General features: G+C 46.8%; 1 protein-coding gene across 1 annotated transcript in view; it reads right to left on the reverse strand.

Annotated features, from left to right (window-relative positions):
• thsd7ab (thrombospondin, type I, domain containing 7Ab) overlaps nt 1-22,266 on the reverse strand; it is a 174,498-nt gene that overhangs the window by 76,659 nt on the left and 75,573 nt on the right. The window contains exons 6-8 of the mRNA XM_079343602.1: nt 9,793-10,627; nt 3,909-4,157; nt 2,482-2,669 (exon numbers count right to left, since the gene is read on the reverse strand). Coding sequence (XP_079199728.1) covers nt 2,482-2,669; nt 3,909-4,157; nt 9,793-10,627 — 1,272 coding nt within the window. The remainder of the gene's footprint in view (nt 1-2,481; nt 2,670-3,908; nt 4,158-9,792; nt 10,628-22,266) is intronic.

Genomic DNA, 22,266 nt, shown 5'->3' on the forward strand with positions numbered 1-22,266 from the left:
ACACACACACACACACAAGTCATGCACACGTCTGCACAACAACATGTTTACACACATGAATCTTTAACTGTATCTTAAACGAGGCTTTAGACGCCAGCGTGTACGATGGCTCACGTTCGATTGCGTGCTACTTCAGCTGGAGAGGGAGGATGCATTAAACATGCTTTCTTATATCATACAATGTGTTTTGTCTAAACAGTCGATGTGTCGACTCGGCTCATTATTCTTTAATTAGTGCAGACGGCAGATCAATTTAACTCTGAGAAACATTTCTTGAGGCCAGCTTTTCCTATTTGATTCATTCATCAAGCACTCACTCAGCTTCACACAAAGTTCGGATTATCATCAGGAGCCTTCTCGTTAGATTGGATATAAAGATTTGTTGGTTGGCGATGTGTGGACCTGTTGTAGTCTCGGGTTAGGGTAAGGCTTCTCGTCAGAGTAAGATAGGAGTCCATGAGACATGCATTAATGTTCTTCTGTTTCCCGTCCAGGTGGCTAAACGGTTATTTCAAATCATCGACACCCAACAACACTGAACGATTTAAGGCTGAGTCGCACATTTGATTTTGATGTGGGGCCGAATGTTAGCTCGTTTGCCGTGCAGTGCACATACCGTCCTGTAGGGGCATCTGATGCTAGGAGGACAATAGGAGGACATGGCTGCACACACTCGCACACTCAGAGCACATCCACAAGCCCGGTGTCTGTCTACACAGTTGTTATTGGTCCATGTCTAATCAATGCATCCCTACTTCCTGTGTTTTACTGCAAAGCACACGTAGCTTAGCATCTAGCCTTTAATTAAGAGAAGAATAACTAATTCAGTCTGACTTCGCCTCAGTGTAAGAAGCTGTTTGCGTGAGCGGAGCATCCTCACCTCCTCGTACGCTCGGTGACCTTCTCCGTCACGCCAGCAGCAGGGTGGGTCTCCATAAGCACAGCCTAAACCCTAATGTCTTTAACGCCCTCTTTAAGAGGGCAGCTTTGACTCTAAGCTGGCCTGACAAGTGTCAGAGACAGAGGCCTTTGCACTCATGTCACAGCTTGGCACACCAGCGAGACAAATCCCTGCTTTTAAATGACTCCTGAGTCCGTCCTAAAGAAGACAACTGCAGACGGCAACAGGCTGTTAAATTGTTTAAAAAAGAGCGATTCTGGCTGACAGTGGAGCCTCAGTGGGACACTTGTGAAGAAAAGACAATAAAAGCTACTCCAGTGTGTGTGAACGCAAATATAACATCCAATAATGTCATAAAAAGAGTGCATGAATTAAGTCAACGTGAGGGCTTATTTCTGTTGCAATTATCTGTGACACTCCACCTTGGGACTGCTCGTGCATGCAGCGTGTGTGTGTGTGTGTGTGTGTGTGTGTGTGTGTGTGTGTGTGGTGGGGGAGGATGTAAGTTGTCATGTAAGCGTGCTTGATCAGATTTATTGGAGCTACTCTTGAGAGTTGAGCTGCAGGATGTGATGTTTGCAGCTCGGTACGATGAAGACGTGGAAACGACAGAAAAAAAGGGGAATTTGTTTACGATCTAATAATCTAACAATTACAAAGAGTGGTGGTTTAATTAGGCGAGAGCAGGTCTGACATTTAAACATCTGCAAGCACGAAGGATGCTGTTTGAAACCTGCTGTAGCTGTGAAGCGTCTCTGACCCTGTGACCTTCTATACGTTTACTTGACGATCGACTTCCCTCGGGAACCATTCCAAACCTTACGTAAAAAAAATCTTTCAGCCTGCAGCAACAAGCAGCTGCCTCCTCAAACATAAATAAAACATGCGAGTTAAAATATATTCAATAAGAGCCTGAAAACCTGCCTCTTACCATGAGCGATGTGTAGAAACACTTTAGATCCAAAGCCAAGTTTGGCGCTCGGGGTCCATATGGTGCAGATTAATGCTTAGCTGTAAATGTGTGTTCCAGGCATATTTTAAATGCAGTGTGATTGCTGATTAAGTCTACGGAGAGCAGCGAGTGGGCGAGAACAGATGCTAATTTGCTGGTGCGGTAGATGTGTTCTTCTGCACCTAAGTTTGAGGTTGAACATGAAGAACCGTATTAAGATGTTTTCGTTGAGTACTCTGCGGAGAGATTGAGATTATAAGGATAAATTACATTGTTGGTTTTTTTTTTTATAAGGATTAAATCTTCAGAGGCTCGTTTGTGATGAGACACTCTGGGGCTGCGGCTAATAGCTCGAGCTAATGCTAATGCTAATCCAGGACCACAGCCTCACGGGCGGCGTAAAAGTGGACTGATTTAAGAGAAATGTTTGATTTAGGGATTGATCAATCAGACGTTTTCTTCAGGAAACATTTGAAGGTCTATTTTTATCATAAGTTTATAAGTTAAAAATTGAAGAGCCAGTGTTTGATCTTTAAGAAGTTGCAGTTTTATGTCCGGTATCACAAAGTGAGAAAACAGGGGGAATAAAAACAGGAGCACACGAAGACTTTGAGTTTGTTGTTCTCACCGTTTTTATCCCTCTCTCTGAGGTCTTTGAGGTATTTAAGAAGCTCGGCGTTGGCCTGGACGCAGTACACCTCCCTGGTCTGAAGGCCTCCTCCACAGAGCCCCGTCAGGTTGCCACGACGACGGTCCTGCTGGCTTAACAGAGGGTCGACCCGGCAGTCGCTCCACTCTGTGGTTCTCCAGTTGTAACTGCAGAAAGAGAGAGAGGGAGCACATGGGGGGGGGGACGAGCGAGGCAGAGCATTGCATATTACACACATTGGATCTGTGTGCAGAGAGCGGCTCAAAGTATGAACACAAGTTTGAGCTTCTTCTTGCGTCATTGGTTTTAAAACGTGCGGCGCTCTGCTGCTGCGTGCCGAAAAAGAAAAAAAATGATGAAAAAGCAGTTTGGAAATTCATCATAATGGAAGTTCAGCCAGCGTGATGCAGCGGATGATTCCAGAGCCGTTATTGAAATAAAAAGTGAAACAATGCAAACGCTTGTGTTCATGGAGTAAAATGTAAATAAAAGACGATTTGAAAAATTCACTGCGGAGAGAAAATGCATGAAATGCTGCAGCCGAGGACTCGACTAAATAATGAGACGGAAAAGTCAGCGCACTAAATGTCCTTCAGAGGACATTTTATCTGAAGAGCAACGACGGACGACTTTCAGCCCGAGACCTCGACCAGCGTTCAGACGATGAAGGACATTTAGTGTTTTCATTAAAGCCTTTTGACTGTCTGAACATTTTTATTACAGTCGAGTGAACTCATTTTTATTTGCATGTTCTTTTTTTTTTTTTTTTACAGATCCAAAAAATGCATCAAGAAAAACGGACTTTTTAGCATTTAGAGTAGAAATCCCAACTCTGCAGGACGACAGCGTGCCAGCGGGGGTTCGATCCCCTCAGCCACATGTCCGATGTGTCCGGCTCCGGCTACCTCGTGTACATGTGACGGATGGTGTAAAAGCACGAGGAGAGAAAAGCGCTGTACGAGCTCGAGTCCATTTAGCATGCGCGAGTGTGATGAGCCCTTTTGGGGACATCTGTTTGGAGGTGATGTAGGATGATAAAAGCCATCTGTGTGTGTGAGTGTGTGTGTGAGAATCAGATATCCTCGCAGTCTCCCTCCATTTGTGTCTGGCACCAGCCCAAGCACTTCTATGGATCTGTCTGTCCTCCAAACACACACACACACACACACACACACACACACACACACACCTTGGGCCACCCAGGAGAACAAATTAGCTTAGTGATAAGAGTGAAGGGAAGTCAACAGGAAGCTTGTGATGCCTGAGCCAGGTGAATACCAAACACTTAGATTACACTGCAGTGGGATTCGTACCTGTCACACACACACACACACACACACACACACACACACACACACACACACACACACACACACACACACACACACTCCCCCGTCATCACTCACGTGGAGCAGGGCGGCACGCCATCCCCCTGAGGTTCACACCACTCCGACTCCTCAAGCGACGGGCACTCCGCCCCCTCTCCCACGGGGAACTGGAGCACCTGTCTGATCCTGCTGCGACCTCCTCTGGGAGACCGGGGGTCCACGCAGGTCTTGGAGCAGGGGCCCCACTCGGTCCAGTCGGTCAGCTGGCAGTCTTTGGGGAGGACGCAGGACTGGATGGTCAGCGGAAGGTCTCTTGGTGTGCACAGGCTGAGACAAAGGAGACAAAGTTCAGACATATATATACACATCTGAATGAATCTCTCTCTCTCTCTCTCTCTCTGTTTCTCTCTCTCTGTTTCTCTCTCTCTGTTTCTCTCTCTCTGTTTCTCTCTCTCTCTCTCTGTTTCTCTCTCTCTCTCTCTCTCTCTCTCTCTGTTTCTCTCTCTCTGTTTCTCTCTCTCTCTCTGTTTCTCTCTCTCTCTCTGTTTCTCTCTCTCTGTTTCTCTCTCTCTGTTTCTCTCTCTCTGTTTCTCTCTCTCTCTCTCTCTCTCTCTCTCTGTTTCTCTCTCTCTGTTTCTCTCTCTCTCTCTCTCTGTTTCTCTCTCTCTGTTTCTCTCTCTCTGTTTCTCTCTCTCTGTTTCTCTCTCTCTCTCTCTCTCTCTGTTTCTCTCTCTCTCTCTGTTTCTCTCTCTCTCTCTCTCTCTGTTTCTCTCTCTCTGTTTCTCTCTCTCTGTTTCTCTCTCTCTGTTTCTCTCTCTCTCTCGTCTAAAAACACAGATATTGCATCATTATGAAACATGCAGTATGGATCAGTGTAGGACAGTGGTGTCCAAACTTTTTTTCTTGCGGGCCAAAATTGTCGCGTTAGAATCGCTCACGGGCCACAGGGTGTTTGTTTTTTTTATATTGGAAGGAACATTTTGTATTTTAACCTCTTCAAAACATAATGTAAATACACAATAACTAATTGCAGTGGGAAACTGTTGTGTTCTAATTTTTTGGAAAGAATAGTCAGGCTTTTATAGGTCTCCCTCGCTAACATGAAAAAGAAAAAAAGAATGAAATATGCCATCTGATGAGGCCTGGGGCCAAAATCTTCTGATTCTTCGATTTGAAGTCAAGGGCCACAAAAAATCCACCCAAGGGCCACAAATGGCCCCCGGGCCGCACTTTGGACACCTCTGGTGTAGGACATTGACAGTGTCAGTGTTCGAGTCCAGGGAGTCCGGCCCCTCCCTCCTCCAATCAACAAAGATTTTGAAACTGCTTATTGCAGCATTGAAGCTAAGCTAAGCGCTATAGCTGCTGGCTGTAGCAGCTAGCACACAGATATAAGCGGGCTCGTTGAACTTTGAACTCTAAATGTGTTCATATTTGAAGTGCGAGTTGAAAAGGAGTTCATCCTCTCGTCGTGTTTAGACGATTTACCAAGCTAAACAAACGTTCGTCCTCCTGGGAGACGATGTTTGTTTTGCAGAAAAAAATAAAAATTAGAAAGTGACGACACTTCTGACGACACAGGAGCCAAAACCGGGACTGGTGTCTCCGGCTGGACGTTCAAACACCTGTGAACATGAGACGATGCTGCAGGACGTCTTTGCTTTATGACTCACACACGTCTCAGCGCTGCCCAGTAACTGTCCCCGTCTGACTTCATGAAGTTTACAACAGTAAATATGGAAACGTGTTTATGCTATTTGAACATCAACATACATAGAGAGACTTTTATTTTGAAAGTCTTTGCCCTTGACTGCTGCTGCGCGGTGTCACGCTGCATGAAACAGGAGTTCTGTGGCGCGGTTTGTGTTTCCTCCCGTCTCAAGCGTCAAGACGTGATCAATCACCAACACGCATCTTCTGATCGTCTAAATGGCGTTTAGACGTAATGACTAACAAGTCCTTGTTTGGGTCCCTGTCGAGTCATTAGGAGCTGGTTTCTAAGGAAAGCCGGCTGCTTTCTGCTCCTCAGTCTGGAAGTCTTTCCCCTCGGGGCGTCGCAGCTGACGAGCTATTAGTGCTAATTACAGCTCTGCTTCATTTAGAAAGCTCTCATTTAGACGCTGCCGCCACACTTCACCTCCAGCTACTCCGAGCTCGGCTACAAGAGAGGAGAACGTGCGAGCTCCTTTTTGTTTCAACTCCTGTGTCGTTCAGATAAAAAAAAAAAAAAAAAAAAAAAGAGTCGGTCTTTGAAGCGACACTGAAGAAGTGAAAACTCTCCGGTTTCACATGTTCAGTGTGGCGGCTCGTTGTGCACAGGAGCAAAACAAAGAGAAATTTAAAAGAGTGACTCGGGGTGATGGCTCGATTTCACCGCCATCGCCGATGGAGGTTGGTGTGTTTCTTTTAAAGAGAGCCTTTAATGCAGCCAATGACCCATTTTCTCCTCAGCCGGATCCTTTGAATCTTCTGCCGTTTTGTTGTATGCATGCCCGACTGTGTGTGTGTGTGTGTGTGTGTGTGTGTGTGTGTGGAGATTTCAAAGTTGCAAAAAGAAGTCATTATTTCTTCATCTCAGTCATCCTGACAGAATGAGGACACAATCATTCTGTATTTGAATAAGTAAGATGATGTCTGGAAAGTGTTCGTTTTTTAAGACTGTGGGCTTAAACACGGAAACTCGCAACAATGGACTCGGAGGGTTTTTCAGACGGAATAAGAAGCAGGCAGGAAGTCCCCGTATTTCAACAGTTGTAAGCTCATTACTCCGTCTGCAGCCGTCACAACCGTTCGCAGCTGGAACGGTTTAAAAAAAATAATTCTATGTGGGTCGAGTGATTAAAAAAAAAAAAAAACTTTTTCCAACTTTAAAGTCACAGAGACTTTTTGTTTTAATGACGAATTTCACTTCACATCCACTGAGGGACAGGACAGGTGAGGGACAGGACAGGTGAGGGACAGGTCAGGTGAGGGACAGGACAGGTGAGGGACAGGTCAGGTGAGGGACAGGTCAGTTGAGGGACAGACCAGTTGAGGGACAGGCCAGGTGAGGGACAGGTCAGGTGAGGGACAGGTCAGTTGAGGGACAGGTGAGGGACAGGCCAGGTGAGGGACAGGCCAGGTGAAGGACAGGTCAGGAGAGGGACAGGTGAGGGACAGGTAAGGTGAGGGACAGGTCAAGGTCAGGTCAGGGACAGGTCAGTTGAGGGACAGACCAGTTGAGGGACAGGTAAGGTGAGGGACAGGTCAGGTGAAGGACAGGCCAGGAGAGGGACAGGTGAGGGACAGGTCAGGGACAGGCCAGGTGAGGGACAGGTCAGGTCAGGGACAGGTCAGGTGAGGGACAGGCCAGGTGAGGGACAGGTGAGGTCAGACAGTTCGTAACCAAACTAGCAGAATCTAAAACAATAAGATCTGTAATAATAATATTATAATAATCTGTAATAATTCATCTGTAATAATTCATCTGTAATAATTCATCTGTAATAATTCATCTGTAATAATTGTCGGTATAATAAGCAAAATCTTCAACCTGCAACTTTTGAGTCAAATGTCCTCGTCTTGTGAGCACATGTCTTTGTACACGTTTGTATTTACTATCACTAAATATAAACCTGCTTCTGCTGACTGAGATAAAAGACGTTTATTTTAGATGCAACAATAACAGTCCGGGATTTCTCCGTAATGCCGGCTGTAGCAGGGCCGAGGACGTGTCCCATGGACGGACCGGAGCGTTCTCACACACACACACACACACACACACGTGACTTCAGCTGCTCAGGAACAGTACGGCACGCAGTGATGTCATCCTGATGTGACACAGCTGAATTTCTTGGAGCTGATGTTTTCCAGCGCGAGCGATCAGCGCCTCTTCGGGAAGCGTGCAGGAGCGAGGAGGCTCGCCGACAGATGTTCATCAAACAAACTGAGAAATGAAGGGAGCGGGGCGAGCGGCGAGCGTCTGGCTGCGATGCGACTGGGTGATCTCTTCAATGGGAAGTTTGTTCCACTTTTTCCAGAAGTGGCAAAAACAACTCTGAATATTTCAGGAGAAGAAATAAACAAGTCAAGGATTAATATTTATGCTCCTGAGGGCGCGTGAGTTGTTTTCACGCTTCCTTTGAAATATTTGATCCCAGTCACTGCAGAGAGCTGAGCGCCAACAAAGCAGTAATGAACTGATTTAGTACATAATGGATCCGACCCGTGAACACCGAGGCCCACGTACGAGCTGTGATTGGCTGCACGCTCCGCTCACATGTCAGCGCGTTCTTTCCTGGAGATCAGAGAGCGAAGTCAGGCGGAGGAACGGGGACGACGTCTCGGGTTAGATGAATCTCTGATTATCTTCACGTCAGAATCAAAGTGTCATTTTCTCTTTGCTGCCTGATGAGGGGTTTTTTTTATTTTATTTATTTTATATTAAAGTCTTTCAGGTCCAAACAGACAATAATCAAACAGTTCGAACTTTTCAATGAACCATCTGCAATAGTCTTTTAATACAAGCTGAGCTTCACATCTCATCTCATTTCATTCTGCTATTTATTGTATTTTAATTGTTTTTACTGTTTTTTTTAATAGTGTGATTTTTGCCTGTACAGCACTTTGGTTTTAAATGTGCTATAGAAATAAACTTTGATTGATTGATTGATTGATTGTACATTCGTGTCTAACACTAGCAGTACAAAAGCGTGCAAGGATCCATTAGGCATCTAAACAACCCGGAACACAAGATTTTTCAAATATAGTAAAAAAAAACAATTTAAAACAGGAACGGGATGTCATGCATCTTACAGGTTCATTTATTTATATTTGACTCTCCTGGACTGCGTGTTTTAAGTACAGGTGTTCTTCTTCTTCTTCTTCTTCTTCCTCTTCTTCCTCCTCCTCCTCCTCCTCCTCCTCTTCTTCTTCTTCTTCTTCTTCTTCTTCTTCTTCTTCTTCTTCCTCTTCTTCCTCCTCCTCCTCCTCCTCCTCCTCCTCCTCTTCTTCTTCTTCTTCTTCTTCTTCTTCTTCTTCTTCTTCTTCTTCTTCTTCTTCTTCTTCTTCTTCTTCCTCTTCTTCCTCCTCCTCTTCTTCTTCTTCTTCTTCTTCTTCTTCCTCTTCTTCCTCCTCCTCCTCCTCCTCCTCCTCTTCTTCTTCTTCTTCTTCTTCTTCTTCCTCTTCTTCCTCCTCCTCTTCTTCTTCTTCTTCTTCTTCTTCCTCTTCTTCCTCCTCCTCTTCTTCTTCTTCTTCTTCTTCCTCTTCTTCCTCCTCCTCCTCCTCCTCTTCTTCTTCTTCTTCTTCTTCTTCTTCTTCTTCCTCTTCTTCCTCCTCCTCTTCTTCTTCTTCTTCTTCTTCTTCTTCCTCTTCCTCCTCCTCTTCTTCTTCTTCTTCTTCTTCTTCTTCTTCCTCTTCTTCCTCCTCCTCCTCCTCGTCTGTCCCCACTAATCTTGAAGAACTCCAATTACGATGAGCTCGGCAACATTTTCCAGCTGACATGGTGTGCGACACTTTTCTCTGTCGAGTGCTTTTAAACCTCGTTTCATTATGTGACAGAAGAAGGATGGAAAAGTGCGACCGAACTCCCGCGTCGTACGTTCGGCTGCTTTGCTGCTTCTATCTCGGGGAAGTTGACATCAAGTACGAGCGCGGTGGTCGTGCCTCGCCGCTCTGACAGCTCGGCAGTGACAAAGACACAGCAGATGAACGCGCTCCCCGGAGTGTCGCCTCCTGACAGGGCGAGGAAAAAAAAAAAACCCTCCAGGAGGACGAACGCAGCAGCGTGTTGATTAAATCAGAACCTCGTATCGTCACACGATGGACATGTGGACAGAAGTTCTCCTTCTGATAAAAGAAATTTAAAAAAACATCAAATATGGCGGACGTTTCACACACAGCGATATGATTGGCTGTCCAATAAGGTGTCATGTTATTATCAGTCTGACAGGCTGGATGTGAAACAGTGAAATCGGATACTCACTTGCGAGCCACAGCGCTCCCGTTCCTGTGGATGCAGATCACCTGCCTGGTCTGGTATCCCACCTGGATGTCCCAGAAGGGACTCTCCTGCCGGTTGAGCCGGTTCCTGGTGCGTTTCTTCTGGATCAGCTCCCTGGTTTCTGGGTCTTTGGCTCCCGTTCTCTCCCGCAGCCCCTGACCTTTACCTCTCCTGCGCTTAGCTTGGCGTTCTGTCCGAGTCTGCGGGAGAGCACAGGGGTCCCAAGGTCCCACCCTGAGACTGTACATGCCCTCCGGACCCGTGCAAGGCCCCGGTTTACAAGACTGGAACTCAGTTAGGTTTGGACAAACTGAACCTCCGAATAGTGGGGGGACGAGGACGCTGCGGACCCTGTTCCTGAGGCCTGTTCCACACGTTTTGGAGCAGGAGGTCCATGGCGAATACTCGGACACCACGCAGTCCTGAGGGCACGGGATCAAACACGCCTGCTCCAGGCGAGGCTTGGGCTCAAAGTACTCGCAGATGGCGTCCTCCGCTGGAGACCCGTCTGAGTTGAGGACGCAGCCCACCTCCCGGGTCTGAATGCCCTCTTCGCCCCCGCTGCACGTGAAAGGCCGCAGGGCCCCGAAGGTCCTTCCTGAAACTGGCACGCACTCGTTCCAAGCGCCCAGTTTCCAGTCATAAAGGTCCTTGTGCCAGTCGCACACACGGAAACAGTTCCTCTGGTTGGAGGGGCGCTGGCCCTGGTCACAGTTGGTGTGGAGCGTCGTCCAGCCGTCCACATGGGCGCACCAGACTGCACGGCTTTGGCTGCCGCCCGGGCCACAGTCGCTGCCCATGCAACGCCCCCATGGACCTGCGGATAACGGACGGACATGCACACAATTACAACATGATTCAAAACACCTTCAAACCCTGGAGAGACAGCGTGACGTAACCTGTGAGGACGTTTTGTCTTAAATCTGTTTGCATCACTTCAGAGTGTAACTTAAAGCCAGGATGGGATTTAACTGACTGGACACGATTAACAAACATCTTCTGGCAATGAGAGTAATAATCCCCGGTGATGAACTCGAAATGAGAAAAACACAAACTGCACAAACGTCTATTACTCAAACAGTGATGCTACAAACAACGAGGAGAGTTTACTGCTGCTGCAAAGTGAGGAAAAGCGTGTAATGCATCTTCAAGGATGACAGAGTCGATTCGCAGGCTCCTCTAATGTCGTCCTTGATGTAAAAAGTGTTCCACGGCAGATGATGTGTGCGTCATATTCGATCAAAAAAAAACCAAACAACCTGCACACGAGTCGCAGTGCATGGTGGGAAGTGAAACAAGCGTCTGAGTGCCACGGGGCTGGGGGAGGGATAAAGAGGGGGAAACAAACACAAAGTCATCAAAACAGTGTCTGAAAGCCAATTTACAGTAATCTGTGGCGTTTATCAGACTCGACTGGCAGCCGGCAGGAATCGCCACAGACATCAATAAAACACATTTGTCAGGACACAAGTCGCTGGCAGAGCTCGCTCTTTTCCTCTCAAGCTAATTGCAGATCGAGATCCAACAAACAGTCCTATAATCGTCCATCACGATGCATAAGCAAACATTTGTTCTGATTAGAACAAAAGAAGCTGCAGCACAGCGAGTCTGTTCATCCTGCGATCTGAGCTCTTCCTCCCGTCCACGCAGCTCCTTTCTGTCCCTGAAGACTTTTTTAAACCGCAACAATGGACGCCAGTGTCGACCTGAGTGGCGTGATGAACATGAGCACTGTCGTTTGTGCGGTGACTTCATCGCACACTGCTGAAGCTGTAAACAAGCACAAACATGTATTCATTGTGTTCTCTTTATTTATTAGCAAGGTGACGCAACAGCACGACACGTGACATAAAGACAAAACAGGTGCAAGAACACAAGACAACGTTTCCGGGGTTTTTTCACACCTGCAGAAAACTCCCTGAAAAAGTCTGGATAGTTCCAGGAGGAGCGGCGTGTCTGAGCGTAAGCAGCGGGACAGTTTCTCCTCATATGTGATCGAGGTTTCGTTTTATTTATCTCCAACTCTGGCGAAGCTCAGCAGATTGACAGTGTTGTGTTTATTTATACTCCCAACATTTCAAAACAGACACGGACTCTTTGGGAAGCTCGTGGTCACACTCCTTCTGGGCTTCCCCTCCACCGCTCTGAAGCTCGGGTGTGACTCTGTTCTCCTCCTGACACTGTGAAGCTGTCTGCACCCACCCAGCCAGCCAGCCGCTGTTCTCAACAAGCTAACAAACAAACACTCATTACCGCCGCCGGCTGCCGGAGCTCAGACTGTGTCATCCCGAGGCGACGAACACGACACAGGAGGAGAAATCTAAATAATTGGGCAGCTTCACTTCTCACCTCACATTAACCTCCGAGGTAATTGATTTTATTAGCGTGCGGCCAAAGGCTGATTGGACCCCCTTTGTGGAGAGCGGGGCGGTCTGCAGGAGGTGCGGCTCATGTTGACCCACGTCCTCGCAGAGTCCAGAATCACGCGGTGCAGGAAATGAGGAGCAGATTCACAGGACTGATTGCTTCTGATGAGGCCGCTTGTTGCCGTGTTTCAGCAGCTGATAAAAGTGACACACTGCTCGATTGAATCCTTCACTTGTGAACACACTCCGTCAATTTCCAAATCATCAAATGAGATCTGGCTTTTCAGGCCGATCGTTGGCGAACGCAACTGTATATTCAAAACTCTCCAGATGAAGCTTCTCAGTTTGCCTGAGTCCGTCAGATTTATGTGCCGTTTATTTTTAATCCAGCGATTAAAAAAAAAAAAGGAGACTCAGAAGTTCTGCCTTCATAATAAAAGAACAAATGGAGTCAGTGCATGTTATCTGGAGAGCTGATAGAGAGTACTCAGGTGGAGGAAGAGAAAGTGCATTCGGGAGGATTTTTCATCCAAGACTTAAAAACGAGGTGGAATCAGATTCTCCGGTCCTGAAATAAAACACCCTCCCTCCCAAAATCTAATCCTCTCTGATGGAAGCTCTCGAAGACTCAGGATGTGGAATGAAACCGAATAAAGATCACCACGCCTGGCCGTATGTGACCTGCCTGTCTGTATCTGCGTTTACATTTCCTCCTCTTCTCCCACTGTTGTTGTGCGTTACAGCTGTGATGTGTTGGATCTGAGCAGAGGTGTTTACATGCACGGCTGAAAGTCGCTCCAAATGTAAATCAATGCACAGGCCTGATAGCCTCCAGCCAGCTTTTCAATATTGCATGCAGCCCGACAGGATCATTTGATATTCTGGAAACAAACTGTGTTTCACCTCAATTTATCACATGTTTAGCAGAAAGTAATCACAGAGTTATCAATGACTGTCAAGCTGCTGTGCATCACGCCGCTGTATTACAGAACCTGCTTATCTCACGCCTCGCATTCACAGAGGAGTCGTCACCAATTTGGTTCCAGCGAAGCGAGTCCGTACTTCTTATCTCAGGTCGAGGCGCTGCGAACATAAGCTAACAACGCTAACTCAGGTTCAAAGATGAAACAGATAGCTAACAACGTTGGACTGTGTAAGACACGAGACGTGGACGCAGTGATGTCACTCGTGGGTTTCTGAAGCCGACGCCGCAGGTCACCAGAGGCGGAAGCTAAAAGGAGCCGATTGGTCGAGAGGCGGGGTTCATCCTGGGCAGTTCACCTATCAGCCACAAGGGGGACATAAGGGGATTTTAACCAGGAACCTCCTCGCCATGAGTCACCACCGTGCAGCCAACGCGACAGAAGCAGAACATTAAAGGAAGGATGTGCAACTTTTTGATCCAGTAGACGTCGCCCGTGAGCTCTGGTATGAAACCAAAACAAACGGTTCTGTTTGGCCACGCCTCCTTCACACCGAAGCCTCCGCCCTCTTTCACCTCCAACGCCGCTACACTCGTGTTTGCACGAAGGAGAACACACAATAAGAACCATTAAGATCAAGGGACTGATAAAACTGTCCTCGGCTCCTGCATTGTTAGCATGCTAATGTTAGCGCTCTTTAGCTAGCTCGTAGCTCGTTTATATCTACCTTCTTACAGTGTGAACCAATGAGCACATGACTTTTAAATTCTTATCTTCACTCGCCGACTAATCTGAATCTGAGCGTCGGCAGGAAGATCTCTCGTTACAACGTTCGACCACCAGCAGAAGAAAAACAGATGTTTCTGTAACGGTACCCGAGGTTTAAGAAGTCGAACATATTCTGAGATGACTCACTCTGCCTTTGCTGATAATTCAGTTTCATCCTTCCCACCATTTAGTCTCCGTTTTGATTGCTGTGTTCAGCTCTTATTTTATGCTAAATCATCTCGCTCTATAAGATAAACAAACACAGATTATTCCAGAACATCATGGCAGAAGGAGAACGCGTGCACAGAGCTCCAGCCTTTTGCAATCTAAATGTAAATTCAGTTTCATCATTCAGCAACAAAAATCAGCTTTTTTTTTTGTTTGTTTCTGTTCATTATTATAAAAGGAGAGTTTATTTACTGATAAGCAGAAACTTGACATTCATGTTCCACTTTATGCAAATCAGGCTTAAGGTTTTGTGTTAGAGATAAAGCAGCGCTCCGCTCCACACTGATCCAACATGTCGATCATGAGACACCGCCGGGACACGAGGCAACGACAGGAAGTAGATCAGGATGAGAGGAGGTGAGAGACGCCTCCTGTCCAAAGTCACTGTGCTAATAAATCGACCTTTGACACAGATAATAACGGTCCAATATGTTGCTTTAAGACCTCCGAGCACGACGATTTTTCTGATCTGTTGATTATTTCAAAACCTGACCAGCTAATTGTTTAGTGTGCAAATGTACATTTTTTAAATGCTGCTAATCCTCCATCCCAACTTCTGTAAAATCCACGGATGAGTCTCTAACTCATTCAGCTGAACGTAGCAGACAGCAAACCTCCAATTATGTCACTCTTTAAAGTACGTCCTCATTATCAACACGAGCTTCTCACCTGTGTGGGAATTAGCTCTGCTGCTATCTCCGGTTCTGATGTGTAGTCATTAGAGGAACAGTCCTCTGACAGGTCCTCAGATAATCCACGGAGAAGTGACGATCTGGATCGCTGAAGGCTGTAAATCTTTTATGATGAATGTCAGTTTAAGGCTCGTCATGGTCAGAGATTATTTTTAACTTTGAGACAAATCGTTATAACCTAAAGTCAAATAAGCTCTTTTTTATATTTCAAATCCACTGCAGCAGCAGCAGGAACAGAAATCCTCCTAGAAAACCCGTTTGTGGGTCGTTTTTTTGTTTTTGATGTTCTAAAAAGTCGCATAAAGAAACTCCCACGTGAACGCAAAAATCAGAGACTAACGACAGTAAGAGAAGCTGAAGGTTGATTAAATCTTCTGCCAACTTCGTAACATTAAAAATAGCCGTTCATCGTGGGGCCACTTTGGCAGGTCTCCTCAGAGGTCCTCGGGCCCCCTCGGCCTCCCCGTCTCTTTGCCTTTAACAATCGATGGCGAGTGTGATCTCTGACTGGGCCTGGAGTGTCTGTTTAATGAACAGCATCTTTGTCCCTGCAGGGTCAGCGTCACTAATGAAAGGGTCACTGTGTCGCACTCTCTCCCCTCTTGTTTGTTATTTGTCAAATCAAGCGCGTCTTGCCCTCACACTCGAGGGCGGGGGGGGGGGGGGGGGGGGGGGGGGGGGGGTGCGTCTGGCTCGTGTATTCCATCAGACAGCCTCCACACATTCAGAGAGTCTGGCCTCCGTTTGTGCGGAGAAGGTCGGATGAAGTACGAGCTGTGAGAAGGAAGTTTTGCAGCGGGCTCGGTGCGTGTGTAGAAGAAGTTTAAAACACCAACCTGAAGGAAAGTTAGCCGCAGCTAACAGCCTGCAGCATTTTGTCAGACTGTATATTGTAGTTGATGAATGCTCAGGAGGAGAAAGACGCAGCAGGCTGACAGCCATGTGAGCTAATGTATATATTGTGTAAGCCTCAGGTCTCCATGGATTTGTTCTCCCACACAGCTCCAGTGAAAGAGAACGAGCTCGGCGGACTTGTCAGATTAAATCAAAGCTCGGAGAGATGATTTTACACAGGACTGATTTTAGGGATGGCTATATTTATTTTATGCGGAGCACTCAAAAACAAACCTTGTAATGTCTTTGAAGGTACAGTCGAAGCCCGAGACGCTCGTAAAAAAAAACCTTTTTTTTTCCTCCACCATGAACATGAATGGTGTTTTAAATCTGAAGCAAAAAAAAGAACGTGGTAACCATGGCAACCTGGCCCGCCGGTGACGTCGAGCTCAGGGTGGGAAACTTCTAATCACCAACACACACGGGGTGTCACTGACCCCGGGAAGCTCACGCTCCCTGCAGGGCGAAGTGAGGACGCAGACCGTCCGGGGTGAACGCCATCACAACGTTCACCCTCGCTTCGCCACTGCGTCTGAAACCGTCATATTCTCCTGCTTTGAATCCCCCCCCCCCCCCTCCCCCGTCCCTGAAGTTCATCCACTCCTGAACTCGCCGCTGTGTCATTGGCTCCACCGCCCGGGTAACCACAACAAACCAGAGCAGGATAAATCACACAGAGGGGACGAGCTGCTTCACGTTTGTATATTTTACTTGAAAGTCTAAAATGAAAACAGATTTGCGACCTTTGCTTGAGTTGATTGATCAGTTCTATCAGTTCTACATCTTCTTCTAATTTATTGTTTTGGGGCCTTTTAGGCTTCATTGGATTGGACAGCTGAAGAGAGACAGGAAATCCGGGAAGTGTGTGTGTGTGTGTGTGTGTGTGGGGGGGATGAAAAGAGAAACTTCACATCGAGTATTTAACGATCCACGTTGCTTCGAAGTTTGGACAGAGTTAATGATTCGTAGCACAACAACACGCTGGCATGTTTTGCGTCGCCTTTGGGAGAGCTCTGCGTCGCCGCACTGAACTCGCCACGTTGAGTCACTTTAAGCTCAGCGGTGAATTTGTTCGCCAGGAGCGGCGAAAAACAAATCCTGTGTGAGTGAGCGGAGGGCCGACTGTGAGCCGGCGTTAAACACTTTCTCCAGACGTTTACATCATGTTCGTTCTTTAAGCAGCAGCAGCGTGTGGACAACGGGCCACAGTGGGGGGGGGGGGGCAGAAAAGAGCACGAGCTGAGGAAAGAAGGAAGAAAAGACTCGAGGCTCACACTTAACATCTGAAGGAATATGTTGAGCAGCTTAGCATTCACGGCTCATTGTTAACCTCGCCGCGGGCCGCCTGCTCGCTCTTGATCTAAATGACATTCGCTGTAATACCTCGATTGTCCTGGCGGGGCCTGAAGGAGCCTCTTTGATGACTCTTTATTCATCACGTCCGGCACTGAACAGGCGGCCTGATGTTTAAGAGAGCGCTCTGCCTCGTTCTGCAGAGTGACGGCTGAAGAAAGAGATGTGTGCATTATTTTAATTAACAGTTGATTGTTGCAATTTGCATAATTGCTTTTAACTAATTGGTTGAAATATCATCATAGAAACCTAAATATCTTCTTCTGGTGTTGTTTTTGTTGATACATTAGAGAGACATATACAACATAAAGAACAAATAAATAACATAACAAGTCTTCAGTCAAATGTCACGTTATGAGCATGTCAACCATCTGACTTCTAAAATAATAAATTATATAAATAACAAACAAACAAACAAACAAAGACCCTGCTGCCCATCTTTAAGCTCCAGACTCCACAGCTGGAACGAAGAAGTCAGACTTCATGTTTAAATAAACTGCACGCCTCCTTTCCAGCTTCTGTTTGATGTCATGTGACATCAAGCGTAGAGCGCCGACCACGGCGTCCTCCGTGTTTTTTGGTACAACTGCAAACGGCTAAATGCAACGTGGACGACCTGCACAGACACGGCGTCAGCCAGGTGACGTACCAGCACAACAGACTTCCTGTTGCTGGAAACGAGCGATGATGATACGACACATCTGCAACGCGTCGAAAAGTGCTGAGTCACCACAGCGGTGTTTTTAAAAGGTAAACATCACAGGCGTGTGTGCAAAGAAGAGGCAGGAATAAAGAGCAGTATTAATCATGATCAGGCTGACTGTGAACAGCATCAAGTCCAGGACCAGGTTTATACTCGAGTCCGTCACATTTCTCTCGACGTGTCAGGATGCATTTCTAAACTTTCACCAAGACTGATGTGAGCTGCGACGTTATGTACGCTGCTGGAGCTGAAGCAGGAAGACATGACGAGCAGAGGACGAAGCCAAGAGTGAGCAGCACAAACTGGAAGACAAGCCAGGTGTGTGTGTGTGTGTGTGTGTGTTTCTGTTGTTTACAGATAGGCTGTGTTTTCTTACTTCCTGTCAGCTCGTAAACAGCCCCAGAGGATGGAGGAGAGACAAGATAAATTAGGGAGAATGCAATCCAATCCCAACAACACCCACATGCTCAGCAGTCACAACATCACTGCAGGCAACATGAAAGAAATGTAAATAGTCGGAGTCACGGGGTCAGGAGCAGGCAGGCACCTGTACCCCCCCCCCCCGTTTGTCTCTCGTCGTTTCTCACACTCCGCTCTTTAAACTGTGCATGTCAGGCTCGGCCGCCACACGCTCAACAGACCAACACAGAACGGTTTTTATTGTTATTATTATTGTTATCTCTAAATGCGAAGCAGAAGAAGAAGTGAAGGAGAAAATCAGAGCGTATGACCTTCACGTCCACGTCCTTCCTGCACGCCGTGGTCAGTCAGCTCCTTCTCCTCGTGACGGGAGATGTGTTTTGATTCTGACCAGGATCAGCCCGTCTCTCTTCTCCTTCCTGCTCTGATCACCCTCAGCTGAGTCTCGTTGCTCCCTGTGTGCATTAAAGGACAAACCTCCAGCTGTGCGCGTGTGTGTGTGTGTGTGTGTGTGTGTGTGTGTGTGTGTCCTTACACTGTCAGCCTCTGTGTGAAGTTTAGACGTCAGATGATCTGAAAATGCAACGTCACGATTGTCCTCAAAGTCACTTCGATTAACGTCAGTCGAGATCACACGCCCAGAACTCTCAGCCAATCACAGCCGTTCTCTATGAACGTGACGACCACGCCTCGCTCAGCGCTGCTCTGTGAAAGAGCATAAATGACTTCTTCAGCCCCGTTTCCACCCAGCGATCCGGTTTAGATCAGGAAAGTTTGGTTTGGTAAAAAAACAGGTCGGTCATTTTGGGATCTTTCTCGGTTTGAATCGATGGAAAGGCAGCAGACTGCGTGTCGTGTCGTACCGAGACAGAGAGAAGGTGATGGAAGCGGCTTTAGCTTTAGCTTAGCTAGCTCGTTCCCTGAATGTTTGGAAACCGAGGCAGACGAGGAGAGGGAGCAGGTGTTTGTGAGAAGCAACGAGACAAAACGTTTTCTGTTCTGAAGCAGAAATATAAAACTCACACTTCACGGTATGAACGCGTCGAGTTTCAGCTCGAATGCATCAGCCTGCAAAGACCTGAAATCCTCCAACATGATACCACCGTGTGCACGTGTGGATCCATGTCACTGGCACATCTGTCGCTGCGTGTAATATTCAAATCTGTCATTACTGGAGTCATTTCACTGATCTGCTGCATTCAGACCTCTGGATCTGAAGGTTTGACGACGTCTCCTGTCCTCTCTTAACGGACTGAACCCGCCTCCAACGTCGAGTCTGACAGGAAGAGAGAAACAGAAGGAGCGTCACATGCTCTCCGTGCCGCGCTCGTCTGAAGGAAAGGATCCTGCAGTCAGCAGAAAGCACTCGCACTGATCATCACCAGCAACATCTACTTTGGATCCAATCTCTGCACGTTGGATTATCTCCTCTGGCTTTAGATTAGGAAACACTGACTGCAGAGGGAAGTGTTTAATCTATGAATGAAAGTTTGCTTCTTTACACGACCCGAGAACACGACGTCTGCTTCTGCTGATGTGTTGAGTCAGATGTGAGCTGACGGTCCCCGTGCACGGTCCCTCAGGGAGGGGGGGGGAGAGATCTGCAAAGGGTGTTGGTTTAGTGGGGGGGGGGAGGGGGGGGGGGGGCAGCCTCCAGCCTGTTAGACGTCGCGCCAGCAGCGGTGACGGCGACTGTTCAAGGCGTTTTACTGTAAGCAGGAGAGAGAGGAAGACACAGCGGGGAGGACGTGTTGTCCCCGTGGACGCAGTGTGGTATTTCATCTCCATCTCCGCCGCACAAACATGCAATATGAATGCGACTGGTTGGAGCTATTTGAGGACAGACACGACAACAGAGGAGGCGATGACACGCTGTGGCATCGCCGTGGCAGCCAGCCGGCCTTCTTTTAACCCAGACTTCCAATCTAACGTCTATTTCGCTGCAGTTTGTGATATCTTGTCCACCCCTGGCGTGCGGGGTGGGAGGACACTCTATCAGGAAAGTCTGCGGCGTATAATGGAAGCCAAAACGATATCTACGGAAATAATATCACCTTTGTGAAGTCGGTGATGGATGGAGGTTGTGTGAGAGAAATATGTGCTCATTTTACAGGCGTGTGGGGCTGAGCTTTCTCTTTAAAGCTGTTGTGATGTCACAGCGTTTCCCCTGAAGGTTTTCAATTCTTGTCACTTAAAACAATCTATGGGACAAACAACAACCGCCCTGTTGTCACAGCCTGACTCGTTGGTAACAGCAACAGACGAGAGGAAGCAAATTTACCGAATTTCACAGCTCGTAAAGAAAAATAATAATAATAATGCAGCAGTGTTTATATTTCAGCAGCTGGACGCATGTAGGGGAGACAGTCTGTGTGTACTGAGCTGGATAGATTTAAGGGCACAGAGTCACAGACCTGTAAGTGCAATGCTTTAAAGGTCACATGATCTCCTCCTCTTCAGGTGAAATCAGTGTCCTCGCTCCTCTTCATGATGTGTGTGAAGTGTGTTGTTGTAAATCCACTCTGATCCTGTATTTGATCATGTCTATAAACCCCTCTATTTCAGCCCTGCTCAGAACAGGCTGTTTCTGTGTCTGTAGCTTTAAATATGTAAATGAGCTGTGTCTGACCACGCCCCCTCTCTGGAAGGGCTCGGGTGTACTCGCTGCTTTCTGGCTCCATGTCCTATTGTTTACGGTGAGAAGGCAGACTCAGAGGGCAGAACAAACACCTAGCTGTGGGAGTGTCACCCACCTGGGGGAGGGGCTACTGCCCTTTGTGATGTCATGAAGGGAACAAACTCCAAACGGCCTGTTTGAGCACACATTTTCTGAAAAGTGGAGCAGGCAGAAGACGGAGAGGATGGACTTTTCTCCTCATTGGAGGGTTAATAGACTAGAGACACATGGTGAAGTTTATCTTACATAATGCGTCACCTTTAAAGACGAACTGCTTTAATTATATGAAACAAAAACACTGCACACGACCTTTTACTGCCTTTTATAATCACCGTTTGTCTTTTTAATGTTGTTGGCGACTCTTTTTGTCCTGACTGTTGATTCTTAATTTGTTGTAGTCTTGACTTCCGGCCCTCGCTGTGCCAGTCGAAGCACTTCGTTAGCATCTGTTTTTCAAAGGTGCTATATCAATAAAGTTTTTATTAAACGAACAGAGAAGCACAAAGATCAGAGCAGACGTCTGTCATACTTCTGTAGCTTCAAATTGAAAAGTTTTAATTGAAGCTTGCCTCCTACGCTCATGAACATGTTATCTTCTGTGCACTCAGCTCTCAGTCCTGCAGCTCTGATTCAGCATCCAGTGAAGCCCCAAAGTGTCTGCTGCAACTTCTGACTGATTAAAGATTAAAGTTTTATAGGCAAGTGATTGACTGAGCTAGCTAAACACTATTAGCGCATGTCAATAACATGTAAAAATAGATTATTGGATATTAAAATACAATGGAGGGGATTAGTAGAAGATAAGTATTCACAGTGAGATGATTCTGCACAACATATTCAAACATGATTATTATTATTATAGTGAATATTGATGTAGAGAGAAGGCCATGTGTTGGCGTAGCTGCTGTTCCTGGATTAAAAATATAGATTCAAGGGTTTTGCTGTCGATGGAGGACTTGCATGGTGATATAGTCCCCCCCCCATCCCCACACTGATTGGCCCTTTAAGCTTGCAGTAGACAAACAGCAGGGATTCACATGTCAAGAAGGCGTCGTAACAATTAAACGAATTTTCTCTCTTCTTCTGTATCGACAAATATCTAAAGAGAATCTGCAACGTCATGCTTTCATCCCGAGACTGTGGAGTTTTTTTTTTTTGTTTCCGCTTAAAAAAAACAAAAAAAACATTTTAATAATTTAACACAAATGCGCCTTCCCAGACATAATCCACAAACGTAACTGTCAACAGATTCCACTGTGGAAGGACTTTTCAGAGTCCCTGTGAAGAGAAACAGGGACAGGGAGAAAGAGGCATTGTTGAATTTTTTAAATGAAACTGTTCAGCACGCTGTGATAAAGCGCTGCACCTCTGCTTCCTGCCGCCGCCGCCGCCACGGAAGAAAGAAATCAGAGAAATCTGAACACTGAAGCAT

The sequence above is a fragment of the Symphodus melops genome (assembly GCF_947650265.1).
Source record: "Symphodus melops genome assembly, chromosome: 5".
Taxonomy (NCBI): Eukaryota; Metazoa; Chordata; class Actinopteri; order Labriformes; family Labridae; genus Symphodus; species Symphodus melops.